General features: G+C 48.7%; 1 protein-coding gene across 8 annotated transcripts in view; it reads right to left on the reverse strand.

Annotated features, from left to right (window-relative positions):
- CCDC93 (coiled-coil domain containing 93) overlaps window positions 1-18,475 on the reverse strand; it is a 94,762-nt gene that overhangs the window by 39,808 nt on the left and 36,479 nt on the right. For 7 of the 8 annotated variants that reach the window (XR_004969259.1, XR_004969260.1, XM_036319140.1 and 4 more), the window contains exons 9-11: window positions 17,925-18,017; window positions 17,583-17,633; window positions 16,402-16,488 (exon numbers count right to left, since the gene is read on the reverse strand). Coding sequence is in view for 6 of the 8 variants with exons in the window: in XM_036319140.1 (XP_036175033.1) it covers window positions 16,402-16,488; window positions 17,583-17,633; window positions 17,925-18,017 (231 nt within the window). In the remaining 2 variants the exon portion in view is untranslated. The remainder of the gene's footprint in view (window positions 1-16,401; window positions 16,489-17,582; window positions 17,634-17,924; window positions 18,018-18,475) is intronic. The other variant, XM_036319141.1, reaches the window with a different exon arrangement.

Consider the following 18,475-nt stretch of genomic DNA (forward strand, 5'->3'; position numbering starts at 1 on the left):
ACTAGAGGTCCGGTGCACAAAAATTTGTGCACTCGGGGGAGGGGCGGTCCCTCAGCCCGACCTGTGCCCTCTCGCAGTCTGGGACCCCTCGGGAGATAATGACCTGCTGGCTTAGGCCTGCTCCTGGGTGGCAGAGGGCAGGTCCAATCCCTAGGTGCAGCCCCTGGTCGGGCTCAAAGCAGGGCTGATTGGGGAGTTGGGGCGCCGCCCCGTCATGCACAGAGCAGGGCGGATCGGGAGGTGGCGATGCCACCCTCAGTCACGCTCAGGGAAGGGCCTATTGGGGGGTTGGGGCACCGCCCCCTGTCACACTCAAGGCAGGGTCAATGGGGAGGTTGCGGCGCCATCCTGTCATGCACAGAGCAGGGCCAATCAGGGGCTTGGGGCGCTGCACCCTGTTACACTCAGGGCAGGGCTGATGGGGAGGTTTTGGCTCTACCCCGTCACACACAGAGCAGGGCCCGTGGGGGGGGGGGGGTTGGGGGTTGGGGCGCCGCACCCTGTCACACACAGAGCCGCAGGGCGATCAGGTGGTTGGGGAGCTCCCCCCTATCAGGCACAGAGCAGGGCTGATCAGGGGGTTGGGGTGCCTTCCCGTCACGAACAGAGCAGGGTGGATAGGGAGGTTGTGGCCCTGCCCCCTGTCACACAGAGCCACAGGGCGATCAGGGGGTTTGGGCACTGCCCCCTGTCACGCTGATCCCAGTGCTGGGAGGCATATTACCCTTTTACTATATAGGATAGAGGCCTGGTGCACGGGTGGGGGCCAGCTGGTTTGCACTGAAGGGTGTCCTGGATCAGGGTGGGGGTCCCGCTTAGGTGCCTGGCCAGCCTGGGTGAGGGTCCCCACTGGGGTGCCTGGCCAGTCTGGGTGAGGGGCTGAGAGCTGTTTTCAGGCTGGCGGGTGACTGAAGCTCCCAACCCCTCCTTTTTTTCTTTTTTGTTTTTTTTATTCTGGGCCAGCTTTAGCTCTGAGGCTTGGCTCCAGCTCTGAGGCCTCTGCTGCTGAAAGCAGGTATCTGGTTTGTTTGGGTTCTATAATCAAAACACTGTTTCAACTCCAGCTCTGAGATCCCGGCTGGCTAAAAGCAGGTTTCTGGAGTTTGTTTAGATTCTATATTTGTAACAATGTTTCAAACTGCAAGCTCAGAGGCTGGCAGTGGCAGGCGGGGAACGTTAGCTTCCTCCGTCACTGAAGCAAGCAAGCCTCATGTTCGCTTCAAGCTGCCTGGCTCCAGGCCGCCATCATGGCTGGCAGTTAATTTGCATATCGCCCTGATTAGCCAATGGGAAGGGTAGCGGAGTATGGCTAATTACCATGTTTCTCTTTTATTAGATAGGACTAGAGGCCCAGTGCATGAAATTTGTGCACGGTGGGGGGGGGGGGGGAAGAATCCCTCAGCCCGGCCTGTACCCTCTTACAATCTGGGACCCCTTAGGGGATGTCCAACTGCCAGTTTAGGCCCGATCCCGCAGGGATCAGACATCCCTCTTGCAATCCAGGACCGCTGGCTCCTAACCGTTTGCTTGCCTGCCTGCCTGAATGCTCCTAACCACTCTGCCTGCCTGATTGCCCCTAACCACTCGCCTGCCTGCCTGATCGCCCCTAACCACTCTGTCTGCCTGCCTGATTGCCCCTAACCACTCTGCCTGCCTGCCTGATCACCCCTAACCACTCTACCTGCCTACCTGATCGCCCCTAATCACTCTGCCTGCCTGCCTGATCACCCCCAACTGCCTCTGCCTCGGCCCCCACTGCCACGACTTCATTCGGAATGACTTCTGGAAGGTCGTTCAGCTGTCCAATCTAATTATCATATTACACTTTTATTAATATAGATGTCAGTATCCTTTGCCATCTTGGCTGTTATCCTCTGCACATATCCTAGTTCATAAGTAACCTTTCCAAGTACTCCAGATGGAGTCAGAACTGCAGACAGGATGGGATCATCCATCTACTTTCCCTGATCTACACTCTGCTTCCATTAATAAAACTGGATACATAAACATTCTTTTTAATATTCTTGACTCCCCGTAATGCAATCCCATAAATTTCAAAGCCACATTCATATAACATTGCTGAATCTAAGGCACAGCTCTGGGTCCCCAGGTAAGAATAGAGCATCCCTACCAGAATGCACTTAACATTTAGGAAGTATGAACAAATCCAAAACCTCCCATTTTATCTCCAGGAGCTGCTGTCAGGTTAGATGGTATCCTCACCAAATCCTGAATTGATATGATTAGTTTTTCTGAAACTAAATAAAATAGTTCACATTTACCTTCTTTAAACAATGAATTTATTGGTTTGAATTCATAATTTCAATCTAAGATTTTTTTTCATAACAATTCTTTTCCTTTCTTTTTTAAAATAATATATTTTTATTGATTTCAGAGAGGGGGAGAGAGAAACATCAGTGATGAGAGAGAGAATCATTGATTGGCTGCCTCTTGCACACCCCCTACTTGGGATCGAGCCCGCAACCCAGGCATGTGCCCTTGACCTGTGGCCCCTCAGTCCACAGGCTGACGCTCTATCCACTGAGCCAAACCAGCTAGGGCAGGGGTGGGCAAACTTTTTGACTTGAGGGCCACAATGGGTTCTTACACTGGACCAGAGGGCTGGAACAAAAGCATGGATGGAGTGTTTGTGTGAACTAATATAAATTCAAAGTAAACATCATTACATAAAAGGGTACGGTCTTTTTTTTTTTTTTTTTTAAAATATATTTTATTGATTTTTTACAGAGAGGAAGGGAGAGGGATAGAAAGTCAGAAACATCGATGAGATAGAAACATCGATCAGCTGCCTCCTGCACACCCCCTACTGGGGATGTGCCCACATCCAAGGTACATGCCCTTGACTGGAATCGAACCTGGGACCTTTGAGTCCGCAGGCCGACGCTCTATCCACTGAGCCAAACCGGTCAGGGCGGTCTTTTTTTTTTTTTTTAGTTTTATTCATTTCAAACGGGCCGAATCCGGCCCACGGGCCATAGTTTGCCCACGGCTGAGCTAGGGCCTAAGATATTTTGAATACTGATTCTATTCTCCAGTGTACTAGCCACCTTTTCTTTTCTAGCTTTAAATGATGATCAAATCTGAAAAATCCTATGTCCTTATCCAAATTGGTAAGACCCTGAAAGGTACAGGCTGTCCTATAAAGCTTGAGACAATTCCATCAGGTTGTCAATTCATTAGAAATACCATTCTCCTTGCTGTTAATTACTGTGTATCTCATTGGTCACTCAGAATTTAGGAAATTTTAAGCAGTTTGGAAATGCAAACACATTTAGCATGATTTTCTCCAGATTTACTGGGTTCCTTAATCTCTAAATTCTGATTATAGTTTTAAATATCTCTCCCTACCTTCTGTGGTTTAGTTCAACTAACTGTTACTCAGACCCTATTATGTGTGGGACACAGTGGTAGGCAGTGTGGATGTGAAAAGAGACACAGACCTTACCCCTAGACCTTCACAGTCTAGTCAGGAAAAAACTGATTCATCCCATATAATAAAAGGCTAATATGCAAATCAACCGAATGGTGGAACAACTGGTCGCTATGACACGCACTGACCACCAGGGGCAGACACTCAATGTAGGAGCTGCCCCCTGGTGGTCAGTGCGCTCCCACAGAGGGAGCGCCGCTCAGCCAGAAGCCTCTGCAGCAGCACTAAGAAGCAGTGAGCAGGCGGGTGGTAAGGAGCGAGGGGTCCTGGACTGTGAGAGGGATGTCTGCCTGCCGGTTTAGGCCTGCTCTCCGCACAGGGATGTCTGCCTGATGGCTTGGGGAGCGAATCTAAGCTGTCAGGCGGACATCCCCCGAGAGCTCCAGGACTGCGAGAGGGCGTAGGCTGGGCTGAGGGACTACCCCCCTCCAGTGCATGAATTTCGTGCACTGGGCCTCTAGTTTATAAATAAAGGGGCTGTATCCTCTACCTTCTTTCTCTCCAAGCCTAAATTGTGCCACAGAGAGAGCATTTTGAAAACTCTTCTTTTTCCTTCTTCTCCCTTCCTCTCTTTCTTCCTTCCTTCAACAAATGTTTATGATCTACAATGATCCCAGACCTCGTTGACAGCAAACATTCTAGTCTTCGGAGACAGGCAAAGACAAATGAAATGGTGCGTTGTTAGCAGTGCTGTGAAGGAGACAACAAGGAGCTGATCCACACAACATCACAGAGGAGACTATCTTAAGCAGGGAAGTCACCTTTCATGGCTATTGGGCGAATCTACATAGTCTTCTAGTCATCCATTAGCCTCTACTGAATACTGCTTATGTTAGGCAACAGAGATACAGAGATGAAAGATGAACTTCTGGCCCTCTAGAAGTATGAACTTAGGATATGACTTGTGTAACACCTGTGGCCTTATGTAAAGAAACACAGTTTAGAAGAAAGGGGCAAAAAATCCACTCCTGCTCTCACCCTCCTGATCCCAACCTGGGTTTTTCCATCTGGGGCCAGAGTAGAAGGTTCCCCAAAGGCCAACTCCTCCTTTTCCCCATTCTACTTCCCCCACTCCATATACCAGTCCTGCTAGTAAATGAAAAAATGATCTGTGTAGTCAGATGATGGGATTAGAAATATTCACATTAAGCTTATGAGAAACCACCCTGGTTTCAGCTCAGGCCTGATTCTCTAATTAAGTAGCCAAGCTTCCCATCACCTTCTGATCCAGGCAAGGTCCCTGGGGGATGGTTATCTTTACTCAGTCCCTAGACCCTCTTAAACTGTTCTCTCCCATTTCACTTCAAGTGGGTATAATTTTAAAAAGTCACCTATTCTACCTAATTGTTAATAGGAAAAAAGTTCAATATCAACTATACCAAATACTTTCTTTGGGCGTATACTGACATTTCAATTGACAACACACACCAAGTAGCAAGTGATGTCTACTTAGATCACACAAACGATATTATTCTGTAATTTATCTCCTTACAGGTTGACTGACTCCTAACTGGGAGCTCCTCAGGACAGCATGCATGTCTTACAACTCTATCCCTGCCCCTACACCTGACACTGTGGCAGAAGAGAAATCAAGCTGGAGCTTGGACAAAGTGGCTCAGTTGGTTGGAGGATTGTCCCATACACCAAAAGGTTGCAGGTTCATTTCTGGTCAGGGCACATACCTAGGTTTCGTGTTTGATCCCCAATCGGAGCATATACAGGAGCTGACCTATCAATGTTTCTCTTTCATATCTCTCTCTCTCTCTCTCTCTCTCTCTCTCTCTCTCTCTCTCTCTCTCTCTCTCTCTCACCCTTTCTCTAAAAAACCCCAAAAAACAGCATATCCTCAGGTGAGGAAAATTTCAAAAAAAAGAAAAAAAGACATCAAGCTGAAGTCTTAAAATTCCCCCAAATTACACTAACTCTTTTTAAATGTTTGAGACGTCTTCATAACACTAATTCAGGAAATTAAAACCAGGATAAAGGAAAAAACCCAACGATAAGGCAGCTACCTCAAGAGGGCAGATGACAGCTCCCAGACCGCCAGTGGATGCCTGAAACCACAGATAGTATCAAATCCTATATATTCCATGTTTTTTCTATACACTCACATGTTTAAAATTTATAAATTAGGCCCAGTAAGAGGTTAACAACAGTAACTAATAATAACACAATTATAACTATCCTATCTAATAAAAGAGAAACATGGTAATTAGCGTACGACTGCTACCCTTCCCATTGGCTAATCAGAGCGATATGCAAATTAACTGCCAGCCAAGATGGCGGCCGGCAGCCAGGCAGCTTGAAACTAACATGAGGCTTGCTTGCTTCAGTGACGGAGGACTACAACGTTCCCGCCTGCCTTGCCGGCCTCTGAGCCTGCAGTTTGAAACATTGTAACAAATATAGAAGCTAAACAAAACCCAGAAACCTGCTCTCAGCCAGCCGGGATCTTAGAGCTGGAGTTATACATTGTTTCGATTATAGAACCCAAACAAACCAGATACCTGCTTTCAGCAGCAGAGGCCTCAGAGCTGGAGCCAGAGCTAAAGCTGGCCCAGAAAAAAAAAAAAAACAAAAAAGAAAAAAAGGAGGGGTTGGGAGCTTCAGTCACCTGCCAGCCTGAAAACAGCCCTCAGCCCCTCACCCAGACTGGCCAGGCACCCCAGTGGGGACCCTCACCCTGAAGGGTGTGTGACCAGCTGCAAACAGCCATCATCCCCTCACCCAGGCTGGCAGGCACCCCAGTGGGGACCCCTACCCTGATCCAGGACACCCTTCAGGGCAAACCAGCCAGCCCCACCCATGCACCAGGCCTCTATCCTACATAGTAATGGTAATATGCCTCCCAGCACCGGGATCAGCGGAGCAGAGAGGCCTCCCGGCACCGGGATCAGCGTGACAGGGGGCAGCGCCCAAACCCCGATTGCCCTGTGGCTCTGTGTGTGACAGGGGGTGGGGCCACAACCTCCCTATCTGCCCTGCTCTGTTCGTGACAGGGGAAGGCGCCCCAACCTCCTGATCAGCCCCGCTCTGTGCCTGATACGGGGGAGCTCCCCAACCCCCTGATCGGCCCTGCTCTGTGTGTGACAAGGTGCGGCGCCCCAACCTGCCCCCCCATGGGCCCTGCTCTGTGTGTGACAGGGTAGACCCATAACCTCCCCATCGGCCCTGCCCTGAGTGTGAGAGAGTGGCAGCGCCCCAACCCCCTGATTGGCCCTGCTCTGTGGGTGATAGAGGGCGGCGCCTCAACTGCCCTCCCCCCCCCCACGGGCCCTGCTCTGTGTGTGATGGGGTAAAGCCATAACCTCCCCATTGGCCCTGCCCTGAGTGTGACAGTGGCGGCGCCCCAACTCCGATTGGCCCTGCTCTGTGGGTGATAGAGGGCGGCGCCCCAACCCCCTGATCCGCCCTGCTCTGTGTGTGACAGTGGGCGGTGCCCCAACTCCCCTATCGGCCCTACTCTGAGAGTGACAGGGGGAGGTCCTCAACCCCCTGATGGGCCCTGCTCTGTGCTTGACAGGGGGAAGCTCTCCAACCCCCCTGATGGGCTCTGCTCTGTGCGTGATGGGGGGAGCTCCCCAACCCCCTGATCAACTCTGTTCTGTGCGTGACAGGGTAAGGAGCCCCAACCCCCCTGATGGGCCCTGCTCTGTGCGTGACAGGGGGCAGCACCCCAACCCCCTGATTGGCTCTGCTCTGTGCGTGACAGGGGGTGGCACCGCAACCTCCCCATCGACCCTGCCTTGAGTGTGACAGGGGGCGGTGCCCCAACCCCCCAATCGGCCCTACCCTGAGCATGACTGAGGGTGGCATCACAACCTCCCAATCCACCCTGCTCTGTGCATGACAGGGGGCGGCACCCCGACTCCCCAATCGGCCCTGCTCTGAGCCCGACCAGGGGCTGCACCTAGGGATTGGGCCTGCCCTCTGCCATCCGGGAGCAGGCCTAAGCCACCAGGTTGTTATCTCCTGAGGGGTCCCAGACTGCGAGAGGGCACAGGCCAGGCTGAGGGACACCCCCTCCCGGCCAACCCCCGCCGAGTGCACAAATTTTTGTGCACCGGGCCTCTAGTCTATACTAATAAAAGGGTAATATGCTAATTAGACCAGGAGACCTTCTGGATGTCCTTCTGGACAAAGCCATGGTGGTAGGGACAAGGCAGAGATGGTTAGGGGCGATCAGGCCAGGAGGGGAGGGCAGTTGGGGGCGAGCAGGCCAGTGCGGGGGGGACAGTTGGGGGCGATCAGGCTGGCAAGGGGGGGCAGTTGGGGGTAAGAAGGCCGGCAGGCAGAGTGGTTAGGGGCAATCAGGCAGGCAGGTAGGTGAGCGGTTAGGAGCCAGTGGTCCCAGATTGTGAAAGGGATGTCCGACTGCTAGTCAGGGGTCGGGCCTAAACTGGCAGTCGGACATCCCCTGAGGGGTCCCAGATTGGAAAGGGTGCAGGCCAGGCTGAGGGACACCCCGCCACCCCCATGCATAAATTTCATGCACTGGGCCACTAGTACTGTTTTAATACTGTTTCAGGTAACTGAAACCATGGAAAGAGAAACCTTATAAAACAGTAGATTCTTTTGGGTCAGTTTCATCCAATTTAGTTAGACAAATCTCCTGAGGACCTACTATGAACAAAGGCTTATGGGGGTGCTAGCCGTCATGAGTGTCCAGAATCTTTTGGTTTCACAACAGCAACCCCTTCCTTTGGGGACCCATCTTACACTCTCTTTCATTTTAGAGGAGTTGCCAATCAGGAGGCTGGCCACCTGGTCCCAACAACTGCCCCAGGGATAAATATGTGACCTGAGCCATGTCAAACAGATGAAGAGTCCTTACTTAGGATTTCACACACGGATGCTGGGTGGGTGCCTTAAGACTGAAACAGTCGTGGTGAGATCTCCCAGGTGCTAACAGAAAGTGAAGCAAGGGCAAAGAGATATTGCAAGGCTGTTGGAGTAGCTATGCTCCTTCCAGTAACAAGAGCTGATACAGGCTCCCTTTTGCTTATACCGCCACTCATGTAAGAGTTTCTATAAAGTATACTGTCCAGGTCAGTGACTGACAGAACTTAGGCTATTTTCTCTGCTGGTTGCACCATCTATATATATAAAGAACCAGGGGCCATCACAACCTAACGGACGATCGAACAGGCTGAGTGGGGCGACAAGGCTGGCAGGAGGGTTAGTGAGGGACGACCAAATGACTGAGCAGCAGGCTGCGTGGGATGACCAGGCCGGCAGGGGGGTTAGTGAGGGACGACTAAACGACTGAATAGCAGGCTGCGTGGGGCGACCAGGCCGGCAGGGGGGTTAGTGAGGGACGACAAAACGACTGAACAAGCAGGTTGCGTGGGGTGACCAGACCGGCAAGGGGACACTGAGGGGTGACCAGGCTGGCAGAAGGGGGCAGTGAGGGTCAACCAGGCCAGCAGGAGGCACAATTGGTGGCAACTGGGCCAGCAGTGGGGGCAGTGAGGGGCAACCAGGTCAGTAGTAGGGGCAGTTGGGGGTGACCAGGCCAGCAGGGGGGGCAGTTAAGGGCAACCAGGCCAGCAGAGGGGGGCAGTGGGGGGCAACCAGGCTGGCAGAGGGGCAGTTGGGGGTGACCAGGCTGGTGAGGGGGGCAGTTGGGGGCAACCAGGCCTGCAGGGGGGGGCAGTAAGGGGTGATGATGCTGGCAGGGGGAGCAGTTAGGGGCAACCAGGCCAGCGGGGGTGCAGTTGGGGGTGACCTGGTTGGCGGGGGGGGGGGGAGTTGGGGGTGACCAGGCCAGCAGGCAGAGGCAGTTAGGGGTGATCAGTCTGGCAGGGGGGCCAGTAGGGGCGATCAGGCAGGCAGGCAGGCAGGTGAGCAGTTAGGAACCAGCAGTCCCGGACTGTGAGAGGGATCCTGGATTGGAGAGGGTGCAGGCTGGGCTGAGGGGACCCCCTACCCCCATGCACGAATTTCGTGCACCAGGCCTCTAGTAAAGTATAATAAAAATTATCATGGGTGACAAAATCTACTCTAATCAAATGTGGTTGTCTGCATTCTCCAGAGACTTTCTTTCCTTTCTGTTTTTATATGCACATCCCTGACCACAACCTCTCTGTGGTACACACCCAGCTCAAATTATCTGAGATGACCCAGATGCATCTGAAATATATTATTTCAAGACAAAGTATGGGCTTCCAATGAATTGCCAGAGAATGGTCCTTAGAATAAAAAGGTGAAAAACAATGATGGCAAAATGTCTTAATTGCTGGACAAGAAAAACTTCTAAAATCCGTAAGAAAAATCAATTCCTCTCTCAAGTCTCTTGATGACCCAAAATTCATCTCACTATGGAAATATGATCAAGATGTTGACAGTCTTTTGGCTAAGATGTGACACTCTAGAGCAGGGGTGGGCAAACATTTTGACTCGAGGGCCACAATGGGTTCTTAAACTGGACCGGAGGGCCGGAACAAAAGCATGGATGGAGTGTTTGTGTGAACTAATATAAATTCAAAGTAAACATCATTACATAAAAGGGTACAGTCTTTTTTTTTTTTTTTTTTTTTAGTTTTATTCATTTCAAACGGGCCGGATCCGGCCTGCGGGCTGTAGTTTGCTCACGGCTGCTCTAGAGAGTTGCATGAGAATATTTTAATGTGGTATTTTCCAGATATAAAAGCCACTCACACACCCCACAAAGAAACTTCCATAGCTTGCAACACTGTAGGTGTGACTGTGTTGAATTGCCTGGGCTACACCATTTTCATTTTTATTTATTTCTGTAGTTAGTTCCCAACGTGACCTGGCCTCTTCTCTCCACTTAGCCCAAGGTATGCAGTTGCATGGTGGGAGAATCTAAAGAGACCCTGAAGGATGGCAAAGGAGGCCTTCCCTGCTTCCCCCTAAGGATGCTTACCTCCCAAAAATATAGGTTTTATGTCAGACAGTCCTGTATGCAAACCTGAAACTATTAGCTACATGGTGCTGAACAAGTACCCTAACATCTCTGACCTTCAGTATCTTCATCTGCTTACGTACTGAGTACCAACACTGTCAAGCCCCGGTGAGGCTGGAAGTTACGGAGAAATGTGGTCCACATACACATAAAACAGATGGTTTCAGTTGCATATGAGTCAGTGTAATGATGGAGAAATGCAGAGGATTATAAACAAGGAGGCCGCACACTGTTCTGAGAATTAAATGAGATAATGGTATACAAAGTATCAGGCACAGAGAAGGCACTCAGGGGAAATTCTCCTGATTCCCCAAGACAGATCTGTGCCTCTGGATCAACGAAATGTTCTAAGATTCTGTCTCAGAGAGATGTTGACTAAAGAATGATTTGGTTAAAGTCAAAATGGTATACTGTTGGTTAGTATGTGGCATTAGGGAGAGTCCCTTCCTGCCCTTCTAGGGACCCTGAACCTTCCCTGGCTCACCTTCTTTCCTTTTCTTCTGGCTCAAGTTAGTGGGGGATAGTAGACTAGAAGTTTTTTGGTCAGTCAGGCTTTTTTAAAAAAACATTTTTGTTGATTTCAGAGAGGAAGGGAGAGGGAGAGAGATAGAAACATAAATGATGAGAATCACTTACTGGCTGCGTCCTGCACACCCCCTACTGGGGATCGAGCCCGCAACTCGGGCATGTGCACTTAACCAGAATCGAACCCAGAACCTTTGTCTGCAGGCCAACGATTTATCCACTTAGCCAAACCAGCTAGGGTCAGTTAGGCTTTTTAGTTTTCTGCCAATCACAGTAATAGACTCTCCTTCCCTATAAAAACGAACACTAGGATGCAGTCGGCACATTAGACATCAACACCAAAAGGCAGTGGTGCCTCATTTAGCATGTTCTGGGAAGGGTGCTTACCTATGGAAACAAAGGGAGACGGTGCTCCCTGGCCAAGAGCCTACTGATACTCATGAATTATGTATCTGAAGCTTCTTCACATTCCTCTTCCCTGATGCTTTGCAGGAACCATATTAATTGAGTTACATTTCTCAGAGACTTGCTGTGAAAAGTGGATTATTTATCATGTTACACTGTTCTAAGAAACTTTGAACTTTACAAATGAAAGTGTGTGTGTGTGTGTGTGTGTGTGTGTGTGTATATATATATATTACCTTATGTTTATATCCTAATGCCTGCTGACTTTCAATACACTTGTATCAGGCAAGCTGTTCCATTCATTCCTTGGTCACAAAATAATTTTCACACTTTGATCCTCCCAAAACTACCTTGTCCTTTTTTCTTTACTACAAAAGTCTACCCCGATTTTAGCCTAATTTCTGTTTCTTTCAAGTACCACTGGTAGCTTCCCTCCTGGGCAATTCCTCAATCCCATCTCTACTTCCAAGGGTTTCATGACTGAGACCCTGAAGGCAGGGGCATGGATTTTAGATAAACTACCAGGATCTGGTTTCAGCCCAGTTTATGGCAGTAAAATTAAAGAGAAAAACTAATACATTGTGGTAGACAATCCTAAAATGGCCTCATAATCTCTGCCTCCTAGTATTCAGGTCTTTGTGTAATACCTCCCCCTGAATGTGGGTGGGACCTGATAACTGTTTCTAACCAACAGAATACAGCAAAGGTGATATATGTATGTGATTGCATGTATGTAACTGTGTTACATGAAATTGTAATGTGTCTTGTGAGGAAGGCTGTCCCTTGCTGGCTTTGATGAAACAAGTGACAATGTTGGGGAGGCCCTCATGGCAAGGAACTGAAGGCCACCGCTAGCCGATAGCCTGTAAGAGCTGATGCTGCCAAAAACCATACCAGCTCAGAAGTGAATCCTTCCCATCTGAGCCTCAGATGAGACTGCAGCCCTAGGCAGCACCTCCACTGCAACCTGGTGAGAGTCTAAAACAAAGAACCCTGCTAATCTGTACCCAACTGCTGACCCACACAAACTATAACAAATTTGTGTTTTTGTAAGCCACCACATTTGTGATAATATTGCTTCGTAAAAATAGACAAAAAATAGAGAAAGAGAAAAGCAGCCCCCACTGTCTGAGAGCTAACCTTAGCAAGGCCTTGTTGTTGCTGGAACTGGCCTGTACTTATACTAGGCCTTGGTGTTAAACATAAAAAATCCCCGAAGACATCAACATCAGACAAGATCATGAAGATAGAGGCAAAACATGACCAATTTGTAATTATGTCTGAACATGGACAAAAACCTGAACACTGTTCAAATCCACCCAAAGACCAAACATCCCCCTATATTGGCTAATAGAAGTACACAGCTTTAACCTTCATTCAATCCCCATCTTATATATTAGATTTATTTAGCTGCCATTCATTGACTTGCCCATCCTTAAAACATTCAACACAGAGCAAAGCCCTACTTTCTTGAACTTTTCCCCAAATCACCTAAAACAAGCCTAAATCCAGTCTTTTGTAATGCCTTCTTATTGAGATGGGGTATGATTTCCACTGCTGTATGGTTTTCCCCGATATAACCAGCAATAAACTTGCTCAACTTGTTCAACTACAGGTGTGTTCCTAGTGGTCTTTGGCCCTTCATTACTGATAGTGTTTTTATACTGTTACAACTTATTTGTAAGGCAACAGAGTCATAACCCAATCATCAACTCCTAGGAAACCTTTAGCAGAAACTATCTGCTCAGATTTTATAACACTATTAGAGGCTCGGTGCACAGCTTTGTGCAGTGGTTGGGGCATGGCCTGCGGGGATTGGCCTGCTGTGGGAGCGCCACTCATCCTGATCAGCCAGCCAAGCAGCTGTGAACCTGCCCTCTGAGCGGCTGCTCCCGCTGTGGGAGTGCACTGACCACCAGGGGGAAGCTCCTGCATTGAGCATCTGCGTGTCATAGTGACTGGTCAACTGGTTGTTCTGGTCATTCTGCCGTTCGGTAGCTAGGCTTTTATATATATAGATTATCTACAATGGCATCAGAAACAACTTAAAAGTCTAACAATCAGGAAATGTTTGATGAATTATGTTGTATCAACACATGGATTATCTAGTCTACACTAATAAAAGAGAAATATGCAAATTAACCATCAATCCGCCACTCCGCTACACCCACCAGCCAATCAGGAGCAAGTATGCAAATTAACCCAAATAAGATGGCAGTGGCCACGGAGCTGGAGCAAGCAGGAGGCTTGGGTTGCCCCTGGTGATGGAGGAAGCCAAGCTTCCCGCCTGCCCTGGCCTGCCCTGGGCTCTGCTCAATGTTACCAAGTTTCAATTATAGAAGATAAATAAATCTCAGATACCTGCTTATAGCCCGACCTGGCCTCCACTTAAGGAGGGGCTGAAAAAAAAGAAAAAAAAGGAGAGGCTGGGAGTTTGGGTTGCCAGGGGGCGTGACCAACCTGAAAACGGCCATTAGCCCCTCACCCAGGCTGGCCAGGCACCCCAGCGGGACCCCTCCACCCTGAAGGGGCTGTGGCCAGCCTGCAAACAGTCCTCTGCCCCTCACCCAGGCTGGCCACACCCCCATGGGGTGAGGGTCCCCGCTGGGGGGCTTGGCCAGCCTGAAAATGGCCGAGCCCCTCGCCCAGTCTGGCCAGGCACCCCAGTGAGACCCCCACCCTGATCTGGGACACCCTTCAGGGCAAACCAGCTGGACCCCACCCGTGCACCAGGCCTCTATCTATACTAATAAAAGGGTAATATGCTAATTAGACTGGGAGACCTTCCAGAGGTTCTGGACAAAGCCATGGTGGCGGGGCCGAGGTAGAGGCAGTTAGAGGCCAAGAGGGGAGGGCAGTTGTGGGTGATCAGGCTGCTGGGGGGTGGGGCCGTTGGGGGTAAGCAGACCAGCAGGGGGGCCAGTTGGGGGAGAGCAGGCCATCAGTGGAGGTCAGTTGGAGGTGATTAGGACAGCGGGGGCGGGGGGGAGTTTGGAGTGAGCAGGCCAGCAGGGGGGCCAGTTGGGGGTGAGCAGGCCATCAGAGGGGGTCAGTTGGAGGTGATCAGGACAGCGGCGGGGCGCCAATTTGGAGTGAGCAGGCCGGCAGAGGGGGCAGTTGGGGGCGAGCAGGCTGGCAGGGGGGGGCAGTTGGGGGTGATCAGGCTGGTGAGGGGGCATTTGGGGGTGAGCAGGTCAGCAGTGGGGGGCAGTTGGGGGCGAGCAGGCTGGCAGAGGGGCAGGTGAGTGGTTAGGAGCCAGCAGTCCCAGATTATAAGAGGGATGTCCGACTGCCGGTTTAGGCTCGATCCCTGTAAACCAGCAGTAGGACATCCTTTGAGGGGTCCCAGATTGGAGAGGGTGCAGGCCGGGCTGAGGGACCCCCCCCCAGCCCCCCATGCACAAATTTCGTGCACCGGTCCACCAGTATTAAAATAATTGTGAAGGCTAAAGGAGAAAATGTTTAGGATTTGATGTGACAAAAAAATACGGACTATAAAAATGCAAATAAAGGTTACCATTAGCTGAATAGTTTGAATATGCAAGACACTATTTTAGGCATTTTGGTCACATTTCATATAATCTTCACAACATTCTGCAAGGAAAGTAATACTCCCCTTTTGCAGATGAAGACACTAGGGCAAGGAGAGGTTAAATAAATCACATAACTGGGAGTGAGACAGATATAAACCAAGACCCGACTCTATATGCTGTGTTTTTAGCTACAGTGTTCTATCTCTTTTAGACTTACATGATAACTGCAACTAGCTACAACTATGGTATGAGGGACAAACACTTGAAGTTAATATGCAAATGTGAAATAAATGTGATATGGAATTAGGATTAACAGCAATTTAATTTTAAAAATCATCATCTTTAATGCTATATGATCTATTCGATGCAAACAACACAGATAATCAAGCAATGAACTCTTGACCTCCAATTCTCTCTGAGAAGTTAATTATATGTTTTTGGAAAGAGACCGGTCCAAAACTACTACTAATTTCACTCTTTTCTGGCATTTTGAGTAAGGCAGAGAGTAAGCAGGTTTCAAATATCTGGGGGTGGGGTTCTTTTGCCCCCCAGCCAATACTTCTTAACATTGGTTTTCTAATCCAACTTTCATAGAATCCAAAGTGTCCTCTATTTCAATTTACAACACAAGGAAGGTGGCAGTGGTCAGAATGCCATCTATGGTTTGTCCAAAAAAGGACTTAGGTTCTTCTAAAAGTACACAAGTACATCTTTAAATCTTTTGAGTTTATTTGGTGGGAGATGACCATCTGCTGTGTTTACAGATTATATCTTCCAGATTACAGGTAGCATCCCTTCCCAATTACATCACCTGTGTAATCACTTTGGAAGAATATTGCACAGGGGTTGGAGCAGAGCTAATTTTTTGTCAAGCCTTCTAAGATAGGAAAGCAAAGCTGGAAGCTGTTACAGACATGAACATTTTAGGGGGGCAGAATGAGTATGGTGGGGAAGGAAGGATGTGAAACAATGCCCTGTAAATTTGATTTTACTGATACTACATCTCAGCCAGACCAGATTCAGTATGTGCAAAATGATTAATCACTGTCTCCCTGAGATATTCAAGGTCCTGCTGCCTATTCTCAGCATGAAAAAAATATAACACTGAAATATGGCTTTCAGGCTTCTGTTCATTCTATACCCTTTTAATAAAGTGGAACAAAAAATTTTGCCTTGGGTTTGGCTGAGTTATGGGGTTTATCTCCTCTGTGGCAAAGCTTCATTCCTCAGCCCAATCACCAAACCGAGCCCAAGTCATACGAAGCCTGGTAGAGAAGGAAAAATGCTTGTGCTGTACCTCAGGCATCGATTTATCAGGCACAATAATTGCTCTGAGAGACAGGTTTTCTCTTTATATTTATAGAAAAATAGGCACTGCAAAGAAAATTAATTTAGCTAATGGGCAAATGCTGATGGCTTTGTGTGACATACATGTTTCTGACAAACGTAACTAATGAATTACAACCTGCCTCCATCACTGCTGGGGGAGAGTGTAGAGAAAAAGGACAAATTCTTGGGGCATTACCTAAGGCAAAGACTCCAGTTAAGCCCCCACGTACCTTCTCTGCGTACTCGGACACAATCTGCTTGATCTCAGCCGAGCAGAGTCCCACGATCTGGCCCACAGAGCTTGCAGTGAGACGGCTCTGCAATCACAGGGAGGGTGTGTTCTCAAGACCATACCTTATCTTTCACAGAATTGAAAAACCTAACGCTCTGAGCATCACAGAAAAATAGGTAATATTCCCAGGGGAGAAAATAATTGGGCTTTTGCTTATGGATTCATCAATAAGGGAGGAAACAAGCCGTGGGACAAATGTGAATCCACCTCTCCACTTCCTGAGTCACTTGGCTACCTGGGCTAGATTCTCTTAGGACCCTGGGTACCTCTGGGAAGTCATTCTTCACCCTTTATACCCAATCCCAAGGTCTCTCTTCCTAAAGGTCACTACACAGAACCTGCAGGGAACTAGAGACTTAGGACCCAGGGAAAAAAGAAGTACAAGTGGGAGAAAAAGAGGACTCTCAGAACTCCTAAAATATTTTATCGCAGGCCTTTCCTGCTTCCAAATAAATGATCCTTTCAAAGCTCTTGGTTAAACCTTCTAGAGAGGCCTTCTGAGAAGACCAACTCTAAATCTGGTATTCCATTTTCTACCTAGATGTTACAGGAAGGAAACAGAAGACAATGCTTCCTTTGGCATGGGATTAACTCGTGGTTATGGAGAGGCAAGGCTGAACCATGGCTCTTCTGTTGAGGCCCATATGGTACTGTCCCAGCAGGGACTCCCTGCTTCACAAGGGTCCCTCAAGTCTTCCTTCTAGAGGTCCCATGGACAGGAATACTATAAAACAGCGGTTCTCAACCTGTGGGTCGCGACCCCTTTGGTGGTCGAAAGACCCTTTCACAGCTGTTGCCTAAGACCATCCTGCATATCAGATATTTACATTACGATTCATAACAGTAGCAACATTACAGTTATGAAGTAGCAACGAAAATAATTTTATGGTTGGGTCACAACATGAGGAACTATATTTAAAGGGCCAGAAGATTGAGAACCACTGCTATAAAAGCTTCTCAAAAGTAAGAGTCCTAGGAAACAGGAAACACTTGAGTGCTGAAAACACAAGGCTCTGAAGAAGGTAGTCCCTCAGGGAAGAGGCCCCAGAGAGCCAAGCAGATTGGTTCCAAGTCCCCATCTCCATACCATATCCTCACCAAGGATCACTCCCACCTCACCTCCTCATTTGCCATGGCAGTCATCTTGGTCATCAGTGACTGAATACGCTGCTAAGAGAGGAATGGAGAGAAGTAGTAGTGAGCAGATTTGTCCATGTAAGACTTACACAATTATGTCTAAACAGGTCTTTGTGGTGGAATCTAAGAGTTGTTTTATTGATCTCCTTTTATGGTTTTCCTCATGAGAGGTGATAAAAGGAAACTGGAAAGGGTATGAAAGGCCATCTAACAGCAGCTGACTGTGAGAAACACCTGGCCATTCTGGAAAGCTGGGAAGGAAAGTGAAGTTTCTCCCCAAATGATTTAAACAGAAACCTCAGGGCACCTACATGGGCCACATACCTCTTCAGCAGCTCGAAGCTCATCCTCCTCATGGGCATCAGCTTTTTCTGTAGCAGAGAGCCCTGTGGGAAGTGCCGTTTTCTTGTCCTCAGCCTGGAAAGGAAGATGCAAAAGCAGCTGAGCACTGGAGTTGGAGACTCAGTAGAGGAAAGACAACATTGCAAAGAGGCATGAGCCTGTGAAAGAAAACACACAGATCTGGCGAGCTGACCCAGTCCCTGAGAAGAATGGAAAATCCAGACCCCTGGGCTTCCATTCCAACTGCAGAGCAAGCAGGTCCAGCTTCAGGCCCTGGCCAATGCCTGTTCCCATTACTGAACTGCTTGCTGATTAATCCCTATCAGGCTGTACACATTTGCCTAACTTATCCTTACATTTTGATGGAGTCTTTCCTCTACTTTAATGCCTTCAAGAGCATATCGCTGCCTAAAGGAGTGGTTTTTTTTTTTCAAACTGCCAGTTGAGACCTATCATTGGGACATGAAAATAATTTAGGTACGACAAACATCTAAACAGATTAAATAAAATTTACAGAAAAGAAGAGATCAGAG

Source organism: Myotis myotis, unplaced genomic scaffold, assembly GCF_014108235.1.
Source record: "Myotis myotis isolate mMyoMyo1 unplaced genomic scaffold, mMyoMyo1.p scaffold_m19_p_8, whole genome shotgun sequence".
Taxonomy (NCBI): domain Eukaryota; kingdom Metazoa; phylum Chordata; class Mammalia; order Chiroptera; family Vespertilionidae; genus Myotis; species Myotis myotis.